General features: G+C 41.3%; 1 protein-coding gene and 1 non-coding gene across 2 annotated transcripts in view; both read right to left on the bottom strand.

The window, feature by feature from the left end:
- LOC121555134 (copine-8-like) overlaps window positions 1-24,111 on the bottom strand; it is a 141,496-nt gene that overhangs the window by 115,308 nt on the left and 2,077 nt on the right. Inside the window, exon 2 of the mRNA XM_041868936.2 lies at window positions 1,666-1,706. Coding sequence (XP_041724870.1) covers window positions 1,666-1,706 — 41 coding nt within the window. The remainder of the gene's footprint in view (window positions 1-1,665; window positions 1,707-24,111) is intronic.
- trnav-uac lies at window positions 14,994-15,067 on the bottom strand. The gene has a single exon. It is a non-coding gene; the product is annotated as a tRNA-Val (tRNA).

The following is a 24,111-nucleotide window of genomic DNA, read 5'->3' as shown; positions in this document are numbered from 1 at the left end:
TAATTGGTGTTTCCAAGCGGCCACACACCTCTCCAAAGTGTGCACAGTTCCTGAGTAAATTCAATGCACCTTTATGACACAAAGAAGATTCTTCAACTATAAGGGGATTTTTACACTTGCAGTTGTTTTTACACATGTAGTTGTTTTGTTTGGAACACAACCCTGCATCCCTGCCATCACACAATTACTGTTGTTGTTTACACAATCCAAAAACTGCCCATCATAAATCACAATCTGGGTCAGGTGGGCATCATTTGAAAGCTTGTTCTATTGCCAAAATGACTAGCTAAGTTATAAAATACGATCTTACAGTGTTAAAAGCACTGCATGGTCAATCCGACGTCTGCATAGGCCGTGCAGCATTTACGGTGATATGGCCTCTGCAGAAGTCAGGGCATTCATACTTCTTGCGCTTCGCGGAGCATCGCAGAGCTGTTGTGAAGGAAGTTGTCAAGGAAGTGTGTTTGTGTTTATACAGGACCTCCCGCCCCCAACATCAACCAATCATGTCAATGCGGAGATATACGGAGCCCTCGCCATTGTTACAACATTTGAGAGGCGTACGGCGATGCGGTACGGAGCTCAATTTGGCCTCTGCGTGCCTCCAGAAACCAAATTGGATCACATTTTTGGATCAAGCATAAATTGGCTTTTAGGCTTTGACAGGGCAATTCAGAGAAACAGATCATAATTTGGTACGCATAGAAAGGAGTCATGCGTGCATTCAGTTGCTTGTTACACAGCAAATTTTCTTCACAATAGACAAACAGGCTTATTCTGTTCAGAACTACCCAGGGTATGACGCCATGTCATCTTGTAACTGTATATCAAACACAGTGATCATAAATGTTGACACTGTATATGACATGAGTTTTGTGATATGGAAATGTGAAGTGCACATTTGGACTCACAGGTGTTTGGCTTGCTTGTATGACATCCAAGTGGTATTTATTGTAATCCTCAACGTCTTATCTTTCAAAATACATCCGAGTCCTCTTAATGAACAGCATTTCCCTCACCCAGACAACAAAAAAAAAAAATTGGTGCATGCGGTGCTCAAGTTCAGAATGGCTATCAGTCAAAACTCATACAGCGCATTTTTTGCATTTTACTGTACAGCCACATCGTTCCAATTTAGGGGCTTATCAGTGCCCAACTCTGCCATTTTCAACCCGTATATGGGTACGAGTGTAAAGGGCTACCAATGCTCATACGAAGGTTCTAACAATGCTTTTGGAAAACCGGGCCCAGACAGAGAGAGGAGGTTGGATAGGGAGTGTGAGGATGGGTTAAGACTGGTTAGGTCTTGGCTTAGGGCATAGAGAGGGGTTAAATGATTGAACAGCAGGGTTGTGGTCAATTCCATTTCAATTCCAGTCAATTCAGGAAGTACACTAAAATTAAAATTCTCTTCATAGCTTTTCAAGGAGGAAGAATTTGAATTGTTATTGGAATTTGGTAAACTTTCTGAATTGACTGGAATTGAAATGGAATTGACCCCAATCCTGCTGAACAGGATAGAAAGCTTGTTGGAGATGTTTTGGCTAATCAGGAGAGCAGAGCTTCAGGAAGCCCCCAGGCACACTCACACACTTACTATTTATACAGAAACATTGATATGGAACAGATATTACAGTGACATTGTGGAACAAATAGTGATCTTACTTGGATCTGACTTAGAGAAGGTATCCATGTCCAGCAGATTTCTGTGAAGAGAAAACAAACAGGAGGGAGCGAGGTGTGAATAAGTAAAACTGACACCATGTTGCTTCGTTAAACACAATGAGACGCTGATTAAGGCTCTCGTTAGTTAAGGCAGGGAACACCGTTGGGGATAGATACAGGATACAAGCGTGACAGACAGGATTGCGTCTCAAATGGAACCCTATTCCCTAATAGTGCACTACTTTTCACCAGAGCCCAATGGGCTCTAATCAATAGGGTGCCATTTGAGAAGAGAGACATGAGCGTCATGCTCTGATTTGCTAGGAGATGAGGCCTGTAAACGAGGGTTTGCTGTAACAGCCGTTACAGAGCGGAGCTGGTCTCGTCTTCTCAGGCTATTTACCAGAGAGAGAAAGATTAATGTAAGAGAGCGAGGCGGCCATGAAATGCACACCGACAGTGCTGTTTAAAAGCCCCATCCGTTATGATCAGTAACACCTTCCATATCATGATACTCAGGAGGGCGTTTATAATGAAGGCATCATCATTGATCAAAAACACCTCCTGTACACCTCCTGTACACATCGCCTTCCAACCCCCTAGTCCCAACCCCTAGAGAATCAGTCAATTAAACTATTAATTTACATTAAATCAGACAAACTACCCCTAAGCCCCTACCTGCGCACAACCCATGAACACCTTCAAACCCCACCGGAATCAATGACTAATTTACAAACAAAATAACCTTAAACCGCCTTTAATTGCTAACTCCACAACCAATGACAGATCTTACACCAGTCATAAAGCACTTATACTTCACTCTGGGGGTTGGAGAATATTCATCAAATAAATAGGGCTGGGAAGATTATGACTAATTTAAAGCAGGGGATTTGGGGAATACATTTACCTCTAATATTATTGAGCTGTTCTTTAGTGAATTTGCTGGAGTAATTCCAACACACATCCATTCATCCTATAAGATCAGGATTGGATGAAGGGATGGAGGGATGGATGGATGGAGTGAGGGAACGAGAGGTGAGATACAGTAAGTGACTCCTCTGCCATGGATTGAAAGGTTAATGGTTCTGCAGGGAGCGATAACTACCCTTCTCCCCTCCTGACCTGCTGGTTCATGTCCCATTGAACTATCCCTGACACTTACTGAGCTGTATAAAGGTGATGAAATGTCAGGAAGCCAAGGGATCAGCAGAGGCTTTGGACTGCTGTAGGACAGGAGGGAACACTGATCTGTCTGTGTCCATGCCTTCCTGTTACCTGTGTTGCTCATTGACTCACTCACTTTGTCAGTGTGTGTATGCGTGTGTGTGCATGCATTCCTGTGTGTGTGTGTCCATGTCTGATAGAGTCTAAAAGCTGCAGAGGCTATAGTATGGTCTGCATGGTCGTGATGGAAGTTTAAACCAGGCTTCCTTCCTCATAGCAGGAGATAAATATTTTAGCCAGTCTGTGTTGGCTGGTTACATCACTGAGACTGGCCCTTTGCTCTGGCCCTCGCTGTGTGTGTAATATGGCCCCTGGTTTCCCCATGTGTGTGTGCGCGTGCGTGCGTCAGCATTAGGGCTGTGTCGGTCATGAAATGTTGTCAGCCGGTGATTGTCAAGCAAATAATTGCCGGTCTCACGGTAATTGACCGTTAATTACCATAAACATGTTTAGCATCTCCTGGCTTCCACACATAGCCTACAAGCCACTGATGCAGACCTTTGGAACATCTACATTTTAAAAAGTCAAATAAATCCATTTAATATAGCCTATACCATCACAACAAATCCATTATTTATTTTACACAGGTCTAAAGAAATTAAGAAAATGTAGTCTATTTCAGAAGAACAGAATAGCATACTCTGAGTTGTCCTTATGTTAGGCCCTGATCTGGCTATGCCATATGGCTGTGGGCTACACTAGTTCATTTAGCAGAAAATATTTGCTTAGAATTCCGTGGCATTATTTTATAGTATGAAGAATAAAATTGGAACAAAGCTGAATAAAATAGAAAGGATATTTTCTCCAAACATTTGAGGGAGTGAGGACATGCGTCTATTCTGTGTTGAGCGGTTAACAAAGAAACAGGTACTCCTATATGCTTAATTTAGAATTAAATGCAACTTTAGTTGTGATACAAACGTTGGGCTATATGTTTTGATTTTTAATACATTCTAATGCTGCATGATGTGACTCTAATGATGATTTGAAAAAAGTCGCTTGAAAGGCATGAGATCTGCTTTGTTTTTTTTGTTTTTGTTTTTTTTTGTCATTTAGCAGACGCTCTTATCCAGAGCGACTTACAGGAGCAATTAGGGTTAAGTGCCTTGCTCAAGGGCACATCGACAGATTTTTCACCTAGTCGGCTCGGGGATTAGAACCAGCAACCTTTCGGTTACTGGCACAACGCTCTTACCCACTAAGCTACCTGCCGCCCTTGTTTCTCGTTCAAGCTGCACACACTTCATCAGTCTCTCATTCACAATTTGACAAGCACTTGATAATATTCTCACCAGGCTTCAAATTTCACGGCCGCATCCCCCATGTGTGGCTGTAACGCCCCCTAAAAAACCCATGCCTTTTGCGGCCAAAGTGGCCGTTGTGCCCTGGGCTGAATATAATAAATATAATTCCCTTCTCCCGGCTGGCAATTGCCGTGCTCCGACGCACCTCTCACTCACATGGCTCTCTCAGGTATCGCAATTCTTATTAGCCAATGCCAGTAATGTGATCGGGTCCTTCTCACAGGCATCTCAGCTCCGAAGTAGGCTACAAGTGAAGACAGACACATCGGGAACGCAACGGCGAGCATCCTTCTTATCAAATTCCGAGGTGCATATTGAAGATGTTAGAAGAACTGTCCACATTTACTTTTCGTCAGCCAACAAGATGAGTAGGCCTAACGAACAGCAAAAGCACTAGCCTATGTCAATCTACTATCTCCCATAGTACAAAAGTTGACCTATTCTATTGGTCAACTTGTCCTTCTGTGCGAGAAAGAAACATTCCAAACATACTCTGGGACAGTTGTGGGATATGATAGACCTCAAATTAATACAACTACTTGCATCAGAAAATATTTTTAAAGGAATGAGGCTGATGCAACAGATCCGAACATTTAGCTTAAAATGTTGATAAACTATTAGACTAGTTATTTGGTCACTTTAGTTGTGATACAAACCTTATCAAAACATATAGGCCTATGGGCTAGGCTACATGAGGGTGTGTGACTATGATCAGAAAAAGTAGCCAAAAAAAGGCATGTGCTGTTTCTTGCCTTACCGCACACGCTGGGCATCATTCACAAGTGATAATACATCATTCACAAGTTCTTTTTAATAGAGGCCATCAAAACATTTTCACGCAATTGCATAGCCTATAGAAATGTTGCGCAACATGAGTTCATGGGCTGTCATGAAGTGTTTGATTTGACTTCCGAATAACATTTGCATTGATGTCAGAGTGATTAGAGGGACAATAGAGTGCTGAGTACCAGGCAGTTAGCAAGTTTGGTAGACTACTAATGACCATCAGCAGCATCAGAGCTTGGAAAAGCCTAGTTACCATGACTATGTGGAATTTGACTGAGGTCATGACTTGTGAAAGCCGGTGTGGCGGTAATAGCTCAGCATGCCTTTGGGTGGGCCGCATTTTAGGGTTTCCACCTGAGATGCTAATTTGAATGAGTCATGCTCATCTCTCTTTCCATCTCTCTCTCAGTAGGAGAATGAGGCTGAAAGCTGAAAGCCACAGAGAGGGTAAAAGCCCTAAAATGTGCCCTGTTCCATGAAGAGCTGGCCGGGTTAGTTTCCTGGAATTAACACTCCCTCCACTCCTCCACAGTGCTTTATCATTGGACGGCTTGAAGTGGAACTGACAGTGTTTTATATACTTTGCAGATATGAAACAAACAATTATAATATCAGTCAAAAATATCACATTTCCAGTTTATCCTACAAAACAAACTTTATAAGAAGTTTTAAAAATAGGTTCTATTTGACTAAAATTCTATGACGTAGAGCAGACTCTGTCCCGGGCCCCCCTAGCACTACACAGCTGATTCAAATAATCAAAGCTTGAAAGTTGGTTATTTTAATCAGCTGTGTAATGCTAGGGCAAAAACCAAAACGTGCAAACGGGGGGCCCAGGACAGAGTTTGAGAATCCCTAACGTACAGTAAGGCATTGTTGGCAGAATAGATGGATGCAGTTCAATGCATGATTAATATAATTCACCATTACATTTCTTGGTAGTCCAAAAAATATTGCTAAAAACACGGCTAGCTGGCTGCTGGGAGGATGTTATTTATTTGGACGAGTGGCTGACTTTATCCCCCCATATCGTTTTTCTGTGGCTACAGCTAGAGATGCAGGAGTCATTTTGTTAGCTAGCAAGAAATGTGAATCACTTTGATCGCTAGCTAGCTATGATGAACTTGAATGACGGTTAACCACAGTTAGCATCTCTCTTAGTTGTCAATCAAATGTATTTTGCATCAATCAAATGGGTGGGCAGGAAGGCAAGTTCCCATTCTGTTGTCAAAACGTGGGTTGGGACAAGCATGCATCGTAGGCAAGCTGCAGGCTACTATTCCCCATTGTTTATCAGTGCAATTTTTTTACCGCCAACTAGCTGAAAAGGTTTAAGAGGCTTTATCTAATGTTCCCTCTCTAGATTATATCTCATCTCGCTCTGGCTAATAGTTGTTGATCTTGTTGTTGTCAATCTGCATAACTAAGGGAGAGAGAGCCTACCTTTTCACGGTTGTTTGATCAATAGGACTGTAAAGTTCCCAAATGTAAGAGGACTCCCGTGGTATTTACATATTTGCAGAAATTCATTTAGGTGTATTTTGTGGCTTTTGGCGAATGCCTTCTTATGATCTAAAGTCCCGCTGTTGCTACTGACTGTAAACACAGTCCAGTTAATAGTGAATGATGGCAGGCCTGTGTGGCAAATGGCTTATTTGCACATAGGTCTACTGTAGCTCTGATTGGCTATGGCGCACCGTGCTGGACAAGACAGATGTTTTTATTATAGGTTGTATTTACTGCAGTGTCTTAATTTTCCAAACGCACGGCCACTTTCCCACTCTATATTGCTATAGAATTCTCACAAATGCCTTACTGTACGTAATTCCCAAACATTCTATTAATGTATGAACATGTGAAAATGACCATATCTAAGTGCTCGCTTATCAGAAAATGGGGGTGTATATGAACAGATTTGAATAAGATTTAATGTTGCTAAAACGCTGTCAGTTCCACTTTAAACTAGGGCCCCAGTGGACATTAGCCAGCCCAGCACACACAAAATGTAAAATTAAATAACAAACGGTCTCAAATAATGTATTTTCTTACTGGGCCTTCCTGTGTAGACCAGCTCAACTAGCCAAACAACAGTGGGCTCCAGCTTCCACCAATCTTAACTCAAAACAAAAAGGCACCCAAATCTGACCGAACTCTGACCTAGCAACAAGAGATAACTGACTCAAATCTGCTTTGGTACAATTGCCTCAACATGGTTTTGACCAGTTTTGTGTGGATACAAATATTCATGACATGATCACAAAAAATATGCCATCTTTGTATCTTCATTTAAAAAGTACTTTGTCCTCATTTATAATATTCACGACTCTGTCTGCCCGAGTGAAGGAATGTGTCAAGAGCAACGGTACAGCAACGGTTACCATAGCAACCGTCCAACATCCAACGGGCAATTGGGGCAGTCGCGCATGGGACTGACTGACTGGCAGTTGGTATTTTTTTGGGGGGGGTCTGAGTATTTATCCCACTCACAGACAGCAGCTCCCAATGGGACGACATAAGTTTGACATCAGCCCTCTGCTCACTAGAAAGAGGAGAAGAGACGAGAGCTGTTTCACACAGTATCTCCCTTTGCTCTCCTCCTCCCCTCTCTCTCTGATGAGATGTGTTAGTACAGACATTTCATTTCATGAACATATCAAGCATGTCTTTCTGATTGGCTCACGAATGACAGATCGCCACTGTCTGGTTATGACAGCATTACCATGACAACCCGCTGAACATGTCCCAGACCCCCAGGACCCTGACCTACATTACCCATCATCCTCTTCTGTGCCTCTCAATAAATATATTTTACCTGACGGAATGGTGAAGTCACACACACAGTACAGTTACAGTCCCTTCCCTCTCTCTTCCTTCACTCTTCCCTTTCTCTTTTCAGTGTGGCCTGGATAATGGACCCACAGGGAATACACCATCACACTGAACTAGATACAGTCACCACCATGGAAGAAATCGGGACTGCCAAACACACACACCGTGTGCCGATTCTAACTCAAAGTGTGGTGTAGAATATTACATATGCGCTTTCATACAGCTACAGTATCAAAGAACAAAACACTCTCAAGCGGTGAGATTCCTTCTCCCTGTTGTAGTAGTGAACATGCTACTGGGATTCTAATCTTAGCAACATAACATTGCCTACCTTCCTGCACATTCAAAAATAACCTGATACAGAAACAAATAGGTGAATATATGCAGTGTACCTTCTTCATTTAGATTTGATTGTATGTAATACAAACGGGAATACTATAGAATAACAGACTAGACACATATACCCATAGAAATCCTATATTAATATGTACTGTAAGTAGTGTATATGTTTCCATGGTGGCTTTTACTGTATGAAAGGACATGGAGTTGTGCGTGGCAACAGTGGCAACAGAGCAGGATTATGCATGGCAACATCTGGAGAGAACAGGAGCAACAGAGCATGCTAATATGAGCTGAGGCTTTTCAACAGGTCATTGAGCTCCACAGGTAGAAGAAGCTAGCCACTGCTTTCTCCCCTCTCTCTACTTTTTCCCCCTCACTCTTTTTTTCTCACACACATATTATTATTACACACTATTTCTAGCCATGTCTACCTCTTTTTCACACACACACACACACACACACACACACACACACACACACACACACACACACACACACACACACACACACACACACAAACACACAAAGGTGTGCCCAAGCACACATGCACAAACACACACAGAAAGAGAGCATCAGCAGCTCTGTGGCTTGTATATTCTCAGTGCCTCTCTCGGAGAGACCTGCCCTAATTTTTACTGACAAGCTGGGCTGGGAGAGCAAAAAGGCAGTGTGTACGCATGCGCTCACCTTCACACACAACACACAATTCATATTTCAACCTGCAAATCCACTCTTATGTCAACATGCAAACTCAGTGGTGGTCATGAGAGACATGCCACAGAAGTATAGCCCTTCCTCTGATACACAGCTAGTCATTACCAGAGGCAGTTTACATGCGCATCTCTCTCTCTGCCTCCGTCTCTCGCTCTCTCTCTTTCACTCTGTTTCGCTGTCCCCCCTCTCTCTCCATCTCAGGTCTCACAACCATCTATCAATGTATTCCATTTTAGCTAGGCACAATAACACATTTACTGAAGTGTCAGTGTTTCATTCATGGGTTCTGTTGAGAACCCATACTGATTGGTTGAAGGTGATCTCTGTCTGTCTGTCTGTTTCTCTCGCTGAGATTCTCTCTCTGACCTTTCCTCCAACTCTCTCTCCCCACTCTCTTCCCCTCCTCCTCCACCTCTCTACCCCTCGCTCCCTCTCTTACACTCCCCCTTCCCTTGCTCCACCGTGCCAGTCCTCCAGCAGAGATGAGAGCCCAGTAGAGGAAAGGGCTGGCAGTATGGCAGCAGCATGGCAGTATGGCAGCAGCATGGCAGGGCAGCAGGCAGACAGGAGCCAGGGGATCCCTAAGCAGTGCAGAGAAGAGCAGAGCAGAGTGTTTGTCTGCCTCCCCAGGGTAGAGATGACAGAGGGGCCACCCAGAGGAATACTAACTACCAGAGAGATGTGACCAGGGTGGGGATTACTACATTAGGACCATGAGAGTCCCCCACTCACTGCTGTGTGTGTCATACCCTCTGTTTATCTCTCTCTCTCTCAAACCCTCTCTTCTCTCCCTCTCCTTCTGTATGACTCAAGAGGAGGACATGAATAAAATCTTATTACTGTAGCGTTTCTATCTGATGGCATGTTCTTGAATGAATTTGTAATTTATGTATATGGAAATTAGAGTACATGAACAAACACACACACACACAAATGTCTGATACACACATGCATGACTACATATTTATTAGCACAAAGAGAGAGAGCGAGAGAGAGAGAGAGAGAGACGGAGAGCGAGAGCGAGATGAACAGATGTGGACATGGATACTTGCTTCTCCAGCAGTCTGTCAGCCTCGATATCACCATGGTGACAGTGACTGACAGAGTCAGGTTGTGAGGCCCAGCCTCCTAACTTCCTGTTTTTAATATTCTAACAGTGAAAAGGCTGAGAAGAGAGAATCATGACCACCTGCGGCTGTCACTCAAACCTTCACCTGATTCAAAAAACTCTGGCCTGTGATTTTTAGAGTTAAGATAGAGCTCCTCAATTCTGGTCCAAAGGACCCATGTGATGTGCAGAGTTGTGTTCCAGCCGAGTACTAACACACCTTCAACTAATCATAATACAGTTGAAGTCGGAAGTTTACATACACTTAGGTTGGAGTCATTAAAACTTGTTTTTCATCCACTCCACATATTTCTTGTTAACAAACTATAGTTTTGGCAAGTCGGTTAGGACATCTACTTTGTGCATGACACAAGTAATATTTCCAACAATTGTTTACAGACAGATTATTTCACTTATAATTCACTGTATCACAATTCCAGTGGGTCAGAACTTTACATACACTAAGTTGACTGTGCCTTTAAACAGCTTGGAAAATTCCAGGAAATGATGTCATGGCTTTAGAAGCTTCTGTTAGGCTAATTGACATCATTTGAGTCAATTGGAGGTGTACCTGTGGATGTATTTCAAGGCCTACCTTCAAACTCAGTGCCTCTTTGCTTGACATCATGGGAAAATCAAAATAAATCAGCCAAGACCTCAGAAAAAAAATCTGTCTGGTTCATCCTTGGGAGCAATTTCCAAACATCTGAAGGTACCACGTTCATCTGTACAAACAATAGTAAGCAAGTATAAACACCATGGGACCACGCAGCCTTCATACTGCTCAGGAAGGAGACGCATTTTGTCTCCTAGAGATGAAAGTACATTCAACAAAAATAGAACTGTTTTACCATAATGACCATCGTTATGTTTGGAGGAAAAAGGGGGAAGCTTGCAAGCCGAAGAACACCATCCCAACCGTGAAGCACGGGGGTGGCAGCATCATGCTGGAGGGACTGGTGCACTTCACAAAATAGATGGCATCATGAGGAAGGAAAATTATGTGGATATATTGAAGCAACGTCTCAAGATATCAGTCAGGAAGTTAAAGCTTGGTCGCAAATGGACAATGACCCCAAGCATACTTCCAAAGTTGTGGCAAAATGGCTTAAGGACAACAAAGTCAAGGTATTGGAGTGGCCATCACAAAGCCCTGACCTCAATCCTATAGAACATTTGTGGTCAGAACTGAAAAAGCGTGTGCGAGCAAGGAGGCTTACAAACATAACTCAGTTAAACCAGCTCTGTCATGAGGAATGGGCCAAAATTCGCCCAACTTTTTGTGGGAAGCTTGTGGAAGGCTACCCAAAATGTTTGACCCAAGTTAAACAATTTAAAGGCAATGCTACCCAATCCTAATTGAGTGTATGTCAACTTCTGACCCACTGGGAATGTGATGAAAGAAATAAAAGTTGAAATAAATCATTCTCTCTACTATTATTCTGACATTTCACATTCTTAAAATCAAGTGGTGATCCTAACTGACCTAAGACAGGGAATCTTTACTAGGATTAAATTGTGGAATGTCAGAATAATAGTAGAATCAGGAATTGTGAAAAACTGAGTTTAAATGTATTTGGATAAGGTGTATGTAAACTTCCGACTTCAACTGTATATTTAGGTGTAGATAAAGTAAACAAGCATGATAACATTCAATATTTAATCTTAGAATTACATAGTAAATAAAACCGTAATTTCATGCCACCCATACAAAAAGCCATTCACAGCAAAAAAAAAACGATTTGCCTGCAAAATGCTAATAAAACGAAAAGTGCTTACAGTAGTGAAAGGAGTGAAATTAACTGGAGTTAAGTTGATGGGCACACTCTTCCAACGAGAAAGATCAGGGCCAAAAAAGAACAATATGGCGGGGTGACGAGAGGAGCTCTTTAGAGCAAGTGCTGCTGACTGCTCTTTCTAGCAGTGAATGTAATTATGGTTATTGATGTATTCAGGGGTCTATTATATGGGCCTTGGTCAAAATAGTGCACTTTATAGGGAATAGGGTGCCATTTTGGATGCAGAAATGTCTGACATATTATATGCCAAATGCATTAAATGTTAATCGTTAAGGTTCTGGTCATTGAAGAGAACATCCACCAGTATCTCCCACCATGCAGCGTCCAAAGGTCACATGACCGTGGACGATTTTATTGGCAAGACGTGAGGTGTATTTAATCAGTACTAGGAGGGAGGGGGAGGGACACACATGCATGAGCACATACACTCACACACAGGGATGGGCAAAAATGACAAAAGACAATTACAAAATACAGATACAAATTACAATAAAGATCAATGTATCAAAATAAACTACAAAATACTTGTATACAAAATACTTGTATTTTGTAATCTATTTAATTAAAATACATGTATTATGTATTTTAAAATACGAAAAAACATTTGCAAGTAGCTGGCCCGACAGCAACAACATTCACAGTAATGGTTACAAAAACGTTTTTCTTGCTATGACTGTGATATGTTGTTGTGTATCTACCTTAGTTGAGCAAGTCACTCTGGATAAGAATGTCTGCTAATTGACCAAAATGTAAATGTATATGTGAAAATGAACATACCAAAATGAACTGCAAAGCACAGTGTGTATTATTATTGGCCTTGTTTCGGGGCAGAGCTCAGCATGCTTTGCAATTGTTCATTTTTACATTTACATTTTAGTCATTTAGCAGACACTCTTATCCAGAGCGACTTACAATTAGTGCATTCATCTTAAGATAGCTAGGTGAGACAACAACATATCACAATCGTATCAAGTACATTTTCCGTCAACAAAGTATTTATCAAAATGTTTACATATACATTTATATTTAGTTCATTTAGCAGACGCTCTAATCACACCATAGTGCTATCAGACTTCTGATACCAATGCAGGGTGGAAGGGGTGCCACAAAACGTGAACCGTTATAAAAAAAGTACTATAGAAAAGTATTTTGTATTTTGAAAATACATTGGAGTGTAGTTCAGCCCAGTGTAATTCAAATGACAAAATACTCAGAAGTAATTAAAATACATATTTCAAATACATGTAACAGAAATACTGCCCATCTCTGCACACACACTAGGGTTGTAAATGTTTAAACATTAAGAACATTTAAACGAAATCGGGATCCTTAACGTTATGAAAAATGCCTAACCTAATAACTTTTTTTTCCCCCACAAAATTGAAATCACAGTGCAGTTATCACAAAACATATTATTTTCTGTGTTATAGCCTAACTAAACAATAGGCTATAAAGGCCTGGGAAAAGTTAATTTAAATAAAGCTAGAGAGGAAGAGGTGAATTTGCATGATGAGCTTGGAGGGCACTATGGTGTTGAACACTGAGCTGTAGTCAATGAACAGCATTCTCACGTAGGTGTTCCTATTGTCCAAGTGGGAAAGGCCAGTGTGGAGTGCAATAAAGATTGCGTCATCTGTGGATCTGTTGGGGCTTTGTCACTTTGGTGAATTTGCGAGGCATGCAAGACAAGACCTCCCTCGCGCTGGCTCGCCTGCTCTTCTCTTCGCTAATGATGCCAGTTTGTGTTCAGCCTTCGGTCTGTTGCGTGTAGAATATACTTGCCTAATCATGATAGGCCCTGCTTTACTGAATTTGCGAGCCAGGAAATTATGAGATACAGCATTCCATTGCGATATACAGCTTTTGTTTGCCGATAGATAGGCCTAGTGCACGGTTCTGACTCTGTCATGTTAAACACTATTATTGCACACAGAGTGAGTCCATGCAATTTATTATGTGACTTGTTAAGTGATTTTCTTTACTCCTGAAATGATGTAGGCTTGCCATAACAAGGGGGTTGAATACGTATTGACTCAAAACATTTCAGCTTTTCATTTTTAATGAATTTGTAAAAATGTCTAAAAACATAATTCCACTTTGACATTATGGGGTATTGTCTGTAGGCCAGTGAAACAAAATCTAAATTTAATCCATTTTAAATTCAGGCTATAAGACAACAAAATGTGGAAATTGTGAAAAGGGTGTTAATACTTTTTGAAGGCACTGTATCTATTCATTGAGTGTATAGTAGCTTGGCCTGTGACCGTGTAGAAAAGGGAAGAATACAGAGCAAATGCATGTAACCACAAGGCTGCTCTATGAGGATGGTTATAACCTTAACTCTCACAGATCCTGATCAGGCCATTAATTCCACCTGTATACTGCAGGGCATAGAGAGAAAGGGAGAGGGAGAGGGAGAGACAGAGAACGCATTTATATTGTTGAAACTTTTGTGAGTGCAATGTTTACTGAACAAAAATATAAATGCAACATGCAACAATTTCAAAGATTTTACTGAGTTACAGTTACAGAATGTTTCAGTTGACTTTTAGCCCTCCATAACTGTCTACGAGACTATTGCAGCTCTGTGGGTCTAACATTTATTGACAATTTTGATACCTTCTGTAAACAAAGCTCGTTTTATAAGGAGGATGGAATCCCCCCAAATCATTTGGGTTCCTGGATCCTTTCACAGCATTAATGGCTGCGTTGAGACAATGACTTATCAATGACCCAAGCCCAACTCAGTTAATCCCTACCATTGCGTCGCTGAGTTGTCATAATGCTTCAGCAAATGTACATTATCCCAGGAGCGTTGGAAGACACAATGTAAGTAACCTAATTTATGTCCCTCTAACTGCGGATGACTCCACACTATACACGTCAGCTACTACAGTGAGTGAAATCACTGCAACACTTAAAGAGCTGCAGTTAGTTTCAGAATGGGTGGCAAGAAATAAGTTATATTTCAAAAACTAAAAGCATTGTATTTGGCACAAATCATTCACTAAACCCTAAACCTCAACTAAATCTTGTAATAAATACATGTGGAAATTGAGCAAGTTGAGGTGACTAAACTGCTTGGAGTAACCCTGGATTACAAACTGTAATGGTCAAAACAGTGCAGCACGGCTGGCCCTTACATTTTAAAATGTTTAGTCATTTAGCAGACGCTCTTATCCAGAGCGACATACAGTTAGTGAATGTATACATTTTCATACTGGTCCCCCGTGGGAATCGAACCCACAACCCTGGCATTGTAAGTGCCATGCTCTACCAACTGAGCTACACGGGACGAGCTACATGGAGAGCTAACATGAATAATATTCATGTAAATCTCTCATGGCTCAAAGTGGAGGAGAGATTAACTTCATCACTACTTGTTTTTCCAAGAAGTGTTAACATGCTGAATGCACCGAGATATCTGTTTAAACTACTAGCACACAGCTCAGACACCCATACATACCCCACAAGACATGTCACCAAAGGTCTCTTCACAATCGCCTAGTCAATAACAGACTATAGGAGGCGCAGAGTACTACATAGAGCCATGGCTACATGGAACTCTATTCCTGATGCAATTTTAAAAAACAGATACAAATACACCTTATGGAACAGTGGGGACTGTGAAGGGACACACACAGGCACAGACACACATACACATGATAAGACACACACTCTACACACACATACACATGGATGTTGTATTGTAAATATGTGATAGTGGAGTAGTGGCCTGAGGGAACACACTAAATGTATTGGGTAAAGTGTTATGAAATGTAATATTTTAAACTGTATATACACTACCGTTCAAAAGTTTGGGGTCACTTAGAAATGTCCTTGTTTTTGAAAGAAAAGCACTTTTTTTGTCCATTAAAATCAAATTGATCAGAAACACAGTGTAGACATTGTTAATGTTGTAAATGGCTATTGTAGCTGGAAACGGCTGATTTTTTATGGAATATCTACATAGGCGTACAGAGGCCCATTATCAGCAACCATCAGTCCTGTGTTCCAATGGAACGTTGTGTTTGCTAATCCAAGTTTATCATTTTAAAAGGATAATTGATCATTAGAATAAAAGGCTAATTGATCATTAGAAAACCCTTCTGCAATTATGTTAGCACAGCTGAAAACTGTTGTGCTGATTAAAGAAGCAATAAAACTGGCCATCTTGAGACTAGTTGAGTATCTGGAGCATCAGCAATTGTGGGTTTGATTACAGGCTCAAAATGGCCAGAAACAAAGAAACCTGTCAGTCTATTCTTGTTCTGAGAAATGAAGGCTATTCCATGCGAGAAATTGCCAAGAAACTGAAGATCTAGTACTACTCCCTTCACAGATCAGCGCAAACTGGCTCTAACCAGAATAGAAAGAGGAGTGGGAGGTCCCGGTGCACAACTGAGCAAGAGGACAAATACATTAGAGTGTCTAGTTTGAGAAACAGACGCCTCACAGGTCCTCAACTGGCAGCTTCACTAAATAGTACCCGCAAAACACCAGTCTCAACATCAACAGTGAAGAGGCGACTCCGGGATGCTGACCTTCTAGGCAGAGTTGCAAAGAAAAAAACATATCTCAGACTGGCCAATAAAAAGAAAAGATGGGCAAAAGATCACAGACAAGCCAATCCAACTTGTGGGAGGTGCTTCAGGAAGCATGGGGTGAAAGCTCTTCAGATTACCTCAACAAATTGACAACTAGAATGCCAAAGGTCTGCAAGGCTATAATTGCTGCAAATGGAGGATTCTTTGACGAAAGCAAAGTTTGAAGGACACAATTATTATTTCAATTAAAAATCATTATTTCTAACCTTGTCAATGACTACATTTCCTATTCATTTTGCTATATTTCCTATTCAAACTCATTTCATGTATGTTTTCATGGAAAACAAGGACATTTCTAAGTGACCCCAAACTTTTGAATGGTAGTGTAACTGCCTTAATGTTGCTGGACCCCAGGAAGAGCAGTTGCTAAATACAAATACAAATATGTGACCCACCACCTGGATTCGGTCCAATGTAGGAACATTTGAAATTGTGTTTTATACATTGGATAAAAGTAGAGACTCCGAGCTAGAAAATTGTATATCATACAATGCAGTTGAGGAACAATGAGAAAGTAATTCTGCTTTGATAGTTCATAAACTTGTCACCCGACTTTTGAGAAAATGGCCCGTGAATGTTTTGGTACACCTACTGGAGAGCTCTTCATTGTCTACACAGCATTCTTCACACACCCTCTTAAACCTCAGCCCCACCCATCTCTTTAAGGATTCACAGTGTAGTAAACAACCAACGATTTCAAGACTAAAAGTGGTGAAAGTAGTAGCAAAAAGTGGTAGTAAAAATAAACGTTCTAGTCCTTGGCCTATATCCTAATCTGACTTTGATGCAGGTCATGTTGTTCTTCACATTACCGTCTCTGGTAAACAGACACTATATCAAATAAAATCTAAGTTTATTTGTCACATGCACAGGATACAAAAGGTGTAAACAGTGAAATGGTTACTTGCATAGTGGAGTCTTTTGTTTAGACATGTAGCTAGCTAGCTAGCTAGCTAAACAATTAACCATAATCCCAACTCTAATGCCGCATAAAAAACAGACTGGGAAAATTAATTTGAATGGTCATCCAACTCGGAATCTCAGGCCTCCTACACAGATCATACACGTAACGTTAGCTAGCGAGCCAGCCAGCTACCTTAAGCTAACTAGTTAACAGTACACTTTAACTTGCAATGAAAACGACAAAATTAGAAACCTAATATCTGAAAATGTAGACTATCACCCGTGTACATGGATGGACGCTTCTCCCTCTGTCACGGATGCCATGGTTGCCCTTAGTTTGAAGATGTAATCCGGAGACAGGTGTTTTATACCACAGCCTTTTTTCTGTGTTCTCTTTTTTGACTCTCTCCTCATTTGGCAATTATCTCTCTGCTTCCACCGGGCAGTACACTGATTTCAAAACTCGGTCAACTTCTTCCGACACCAACACAGTTTCTTCCCCATCATTGTTATCAGAAGACTCTACAATGTCTGGTTCAATTAAAATGTTTTTACCTAAATCAGGGATTTCCTCATTGTCTGATTTTCAGAGTCAGCATGGCACAATCATCCTCCAGAAAGTAGTCCATCACAACATTTTCCCACTGAGCTTTGTCGATAGTGCTATTAACTTCAGGGCAGCAATGTTGAGAGCAATAGCAAAACTTTTTCAGTTCTTCATGACATCTTAAAAAAAAAGCCGCAGTAGACAGGATTATCCACACATACTTAGCAGCTCATGTTATAGAAAGAAGCATGCTACATGGCAGACCAATCTGAACTCATCTATCGGCATGTCCAGACCATTCATTATCTCAGCTAATCATGGCTAGAGGTTCCTGTATTTCTCCATGGCTAAACCAACTAGGCTCGTTATTTAACCATTTTATTTGTATTTACAGATGGCATACAAGTTTGTTATTAAGGCACATGAAAGTTCACATTTCAGAAGGCATTTCTGCCCCAAAACATATTTTGATAAAAAATTAAAATAAAATGTTCAAATGCCTCTCCTCCTAGTGACGTGCGACATATGTCTAGTTTATTGAAACGTGTCACATAAGCAAATCAGTCCATTTAAATAAATGCATTAGGCCCTAATCTATGGATTCATGAATGGGAATACAGATATGCATGTTGGTCACAGATACCGCAGATAAAAAAAGGTAGGGGCATGAATCAGAAAACCAGTCAGTATCTGGTGTGACCACCATTTGCCTCATGCATCGCAACACATCTCCTTCGCATAGAGTTGATCAGGCTGTTGATTGTGGCCTGTGGAATGTTGTCACACTCCTCTTCAATGGCTGTGCGAAGTTGCTCGATATTGGCGGGAACTGGAACATTCTGTCGTACACGTCGATCCAGAGTAGGGCTGGGCAATATATGAAATTCATTAGATTAATTAAAATGTATGTTTTTGCACAATATTCCAAATGCCTGTATCGCAGAATAACGTTTTTTTTTTTATTGCTCACTATCAGGGATGTAAACTATCAGGGATGTAAACAAATTTGTGTACAACATTTGAGAGAAATAAGCTTTTTGTGCGTATGAAAAACTTCTAGGATCTTTTATTTAAGCTCATGAAACATGGGACCAACACTTTACCTGTTGCGTTTATATTTTTGTTCAGTATAATTTCTAATCGTTTTTTCATTTTCGTTTATTGTTTGTTTCACTTGGTTTGGCAATGTAAACATATGTTTCCCATGTCAATAAAGCCCCTTTGAATTTAATTGAATTGTGAGAGAAAGAGGAAAAACATATCCAATAGGAGTCACAGCATTACCTTCTGTGGTTCAACAATGATGGGGGAAAAAGTATCGATACAGTTACACATCGCAATATTATTATTTTTATTTTTTATTTTTTACTGTAGGTAACGTTAGCTAGCGTTGGCTGTACCTGCGCCAAAACTCCTGTAGTTTTTATCCTATAGCTTGTTCTCCATCTTATTTTTAAATAGTGAGCCAAGCTAACATGTTTTCACCACTTTTATTTCCCTGACTGATCAAAAATCGTTTTCTCATGCACTTTCTTGTCTCTCTGCAGCAGACATATAGTGAGCAATTTGTTTGGAACATCAAATCGCAATAAAATCACAGTATCGAATCGCAATACATATAGAATCGTGAGAATCGCGAAACATATTCTATTGGCACATAAGTATCGTGATAATATCGTATCGTGAGGTCCCTGGCAATTCCCAGCTCTACAGATTACACACACTACACGCAAATTACACACAATTCTGTGGACATTTTTTCCAACCATGTAGAAAATCACCTCAGAGCTCAGGGTAGTGGGAGAGTAGGAGCGGTCAATAGTCATTTCCTCAGTGTGTGGATCTTTATGAGGTGGGCTAGACTCCCCAAGGAGACCCATACCAGATTACATGGCAGGACCCAGCCACACACACACACTCACAAGCATGGACACACACTGGCCATTACCCAGGCTCAGAGACCATGTCTTCCAATTTCATTTCAGCTCCATACGTTTTCAGCCAATTTGCAAATCCCACTGATTGCTTTGCTGTAAGGTCTTCCAAAATCCATTCAGCTCCCACAGTTCCAGCCAAATGTCCATTGATCAGGGATCGCCAGTCTTTTGCCTGTCTTTCACTCTCTTTTCATCCTCCTCTCCTATGTGAGATACCTCCATTGTATCTTCCTGTCTTTCTCTGAGTCGTATTGAACCAGGCCACAGCATGGCCCCTGTCTCAGCTCAATCCATCCAGACACCTTTGTCACTTCTCCAATACAAGCCATTAGCTGATCTTTATGGGTCCAAAAGGGAAATACAATCACTTCCTAGAGTCAAAGAGGCAACCAAAGCACCAAAACGAACCTTCAAGACAAAAGAGGAACAAGTTGAGTGTTGTTGGGTTTCTATCATAAAAAAGACAGATCTGGATCTATAATTTCTAGGCTAATAGCCTGTCTCCAGCTCGGAAGTGGGATAGAACTAGTTCCTTTTCTGAAAGTTTGTTGCGGGTAAGAGTGAATCGTCTTTATTATCACTTGTGACTGTTGGGTTGGAGCCAATGACATGTGTGTTTGATCTCTTATCTGTTATTTCTAGCCAGGGCTGTGTGTCAATATTCGACAATGGCTTCCTCTTGTTGCCCCCTTTCCTTTATCCGTAGTGATCTGTGAGTCCTGGACAGGTCTAAAGCGAGTAACCTAGCTCGCACACTTTGCTTCCTCCATTCTGGTAGGACAGGATGCCACTTTAGAGTATTAAGATGCACCCTGAGCATTCAACCAATGGCATTGGTCCAACTAAAGGTGTGTCATAAAACTAAACAAACGTAAAAACATTTTCATATGACCCTCCCCTTATACTTGTAATGTTTACGACCAGAAATAACAATAGCTGTAGCGACCCTGTGTTTATAAATGTGGATATTGACTTTGCCACTCCAGCATGCTTTTGTGGCACAGTCGATGCCAAGCAGGGCTAAGGGCCAGAAGGTTGAGGGTTCGCCAACCACCACGGACGAGCTCACTCTCCCTGCCTGTTTCATTAGGCCTACACTACGATCAGAGCCAGTTGCAGACAATGATCAGTTAGGGGGCAATCAGATTTTCAACATTTTGATGCCATATTTATAATTATATAAAATATATGCAAAAAAAATTCCACCAACAGGTTTCTGTGCCAATGTACCACACAACCAATAAACAAAGCATACAGACTTTAGCCGCTTCAATATCATAGTTTGCATTTTCAACACCACAATAAACAGACTATGTCAATCTCGACCAACAGAAAATACATCCCTCCCTATCTTGTAGGCTTACCCAGTATCGAAAGCTTGACAATCTCCGAATGTCATTAAACTTGTTGGTGTTTTGTAACAGATGTCTCTTTCCATTACATCAAATGGCCTCTGCACCGTTTGGATTGATTGATTTTATTTGTCAGTAAAAATAAATACATATATACACACAGTACAAATATCTTTAAAAGTGACCGGGATTGCACAATAAGGTCGGGGACTTATTTCCATTGTGGTCTCTATTTTACTGTTCACACATTAGCCAGCTTTTGACATTCTTTTTTGACATTCTTTTTGAGTTGCTGTGGTAGTTTGTTCCACTCAACAGTGCCGGTATATAAAAATATGTTCTTACCAGATTTAAATATAATAGTCTAACAGTGAATATTAGAGTCTCTGACTCTGGTATTATGCTGGTGGACATTTCTTACAAATGAAAAATTGTTGGATAGGTACCTGGGGGCTGAGTCTGTGATAATTCTGTGGAACAGACCAAGTTGAATTAATACTACTCTTTTTTCCCCAGATAGCCATCCTAACTGCTTAAAATGCTCGCCTCCAGATGAGTATGATTGGGTAGTTTAAGTACAATTCTTACAAGCATGTTTGGCTGGTAGCTTATTCTTCAGATGTTTGGGGCTGCTGGTGAATCATGATGTGTAGGCATAATCAAAATGACACCGGACTAGCGCACTTGCCAGATTCTTTAGGGTGTCTTTAGTTAGTTTTCCATCCAATAGGCGACAGATTTTCATGCGAAAATGATCAAATTAAAATTAAAACATTATGCACATTTTTCCATCAGAGTTGTGTTTCCATTAAATTGACTTGTTGCAGATAAAAGTCTGTGCGTAAATACGTAGTGCACATAAAAATAACTTTTGCAGTTAAATTCCCATGTACCGGATTTAAAAAAGAAATGGGTTTCCAGGGCATTTTCAACTCTAGGCGGATGGTTTTGTCACAAAAAATGTGTTTAGGTATAGCAAATGTGCCCACTCTGGTATTGGCACGTGCGCTCTAGCCAACAGCTCGGGTATAGCCTACATGATGAGATTATTGTCACAACTTCCGCCGAGGCTGCCTCCCCTCCTTGTTCGGGCAGGTTTCGGCGTTCGTCGTCACCGGCTTACTAGCTACTGCCGATCCCATTCTCATCACTCCACTTGTCAGGTCTTGTCTTGTCAATCACACACACCTGGTGCTCATTCCCCTAATTAGTATGTGTATAAGTGTTCCCTCTGTTCCCCTGGTCTTTGTGAGTGATTGTTTCATTGTGAGCGCGAGTAGCTCGGTTGAGCTACTCTTCCATTTGTTATTGCCAGGGTGGAATATTTCCCTCGTGATAGTTTTGTTTTGACGCTGGGTGCGTTTTATTTATGTAAACGGAATAAACTCTGGGGAGGGAGGGAGGGGGAGAGAGAGAGAGAGAGAGAGAGAGAGAGAGAGAGAGAGAGAGAGAGAGAGAGAGAGAGAGAGAGAGAGAGAGAGAGAGAGAGAGAGAGAGAGAGAGAGAGAGAGAGAGAGAGAGAGAGAGAGAGAGAGAGAGAGAGAGAGAGAGAGAGAGAGAGAGAGAGAGAGAGGTTCCAACAGCCAGAGGATAAATATTTCAACTGTATGAAGTAACCCAACTGACATCTAGACATTGGTTAAAATATGCATTTGTTCAGAAGGGCAAAGTGGGGTGAGGGAAGGTTCTGCTTAGTTTGGCTGTCCAAGGTCTAGCAATGAAGCCATTTATCTACATCCCCAGAGTCAGATGAACTCATGGATACCATTTTTATGTTTCTGTGCACTGGAAGTCTTTGGGAAGAGCTAGCATGCTAGCAGTTCCTGTAGACATCCAGGCATTGCACTAACACTAGTTAGCATTGGCTTGCCAAACTACCTCTAACTTTCTTCATACTGGACGCAGAGACATAGAAATGGTCTTCATTGACAAAAATGGACAAATTCCCAAACTATCCTGAACTGTCCCTTTAAAGACACTCAAACTGCTATTAATATGGAACAGCCAGTTAGATCTATTTAAGTATCCTTTATTTATCCAGGTGAATCCCATTGATAGGGGAGCCCTGGCCAAACAAGCTTTCCCTGACTCTCTGGATTAGATCTGTAGATTTATAAATAAACGTGTTTATTTACATTTTGGCGTTTGCATAACACAGCATGGGTTTCTTATCCCTGAGGTTGTGCTCTGTTTCAGCCCAAAACAAACTAACTCCCTCAAACAACAGTATTTTAGGGAGTAGGGGAGGGTAAGCATTGAGAAACAGTCAGGCATGGTCAACCTGAAATAAACTCAGAGTCAAGAAAAAATACCACAAAAACTATTGGATTGATAATAGTGGCTGTCAGTCAGTCAGCCAATTGGTGACAGTTGTGTTGATAGGAGGAGTGGCAGTCCCACAGAGAAAGAGATGGAGAGGGAGATCTGACATCTAGGGACACTGTCAGAGTCAGTTACACACTGACAGGGAGAGAAAACCCAGGGAAGAGGGGGAGGGAGAGGGAGGAAGGGGAGAGAGGAACGAGACAGGGAGAGGGGACAGACATTGACAGGTATCCAGGAAAAAGAGGGAAAGAGAGGGATAGAAAGGAACGAGTGAGAGAGAGAGAGGTGTGGGAAAAGGGGAGAAAGGGTACACAGCTGGGCCCAAACCTGTCATGGTACTCCTGGTGCCCCCCTGCCTTCCTCTTCAATCACAGAGGTAATGAGGTCTCCAGCTCTGACACTTGTGCTCATATCACTGATTAGACACATCCTTGAACAAGAACTGAGAAAACCAGACCCCACAGATTACCATAAGCACAGCCAGACACCACACATGAGTGATGTTCCCATAAACAGGGAACAACACACTAAACTACAGTACCGCAGAGACAACCAGCCAAACATGTACAGAAATAGAAAGATAATGCAATATCTGAACAATTCATACATTCTAACTCATACAGAGGTAGAACCAATCAATTAATTGGGAATACAGCGCTAGTACAATAA

Source organism: Coregonus clupeaformis, chromosome 40 (assembly GCF_020615455.1).
Source record: "Coregonus clupeaformis isolate EN_2021a chromosome 40, ASM2061545v1, whole genome shotgun sequence".
NCBI lineage: Eukaryota > Metazoa > Chordata > Actinopteri > Salmoniformes > Salmonidae > Coregonus > Coregonus clupeaformis.
Note: the sequence above shows the minus strand (reverse complement) of the source record. Positions and strands in the feature narration are given on the sequence as shown.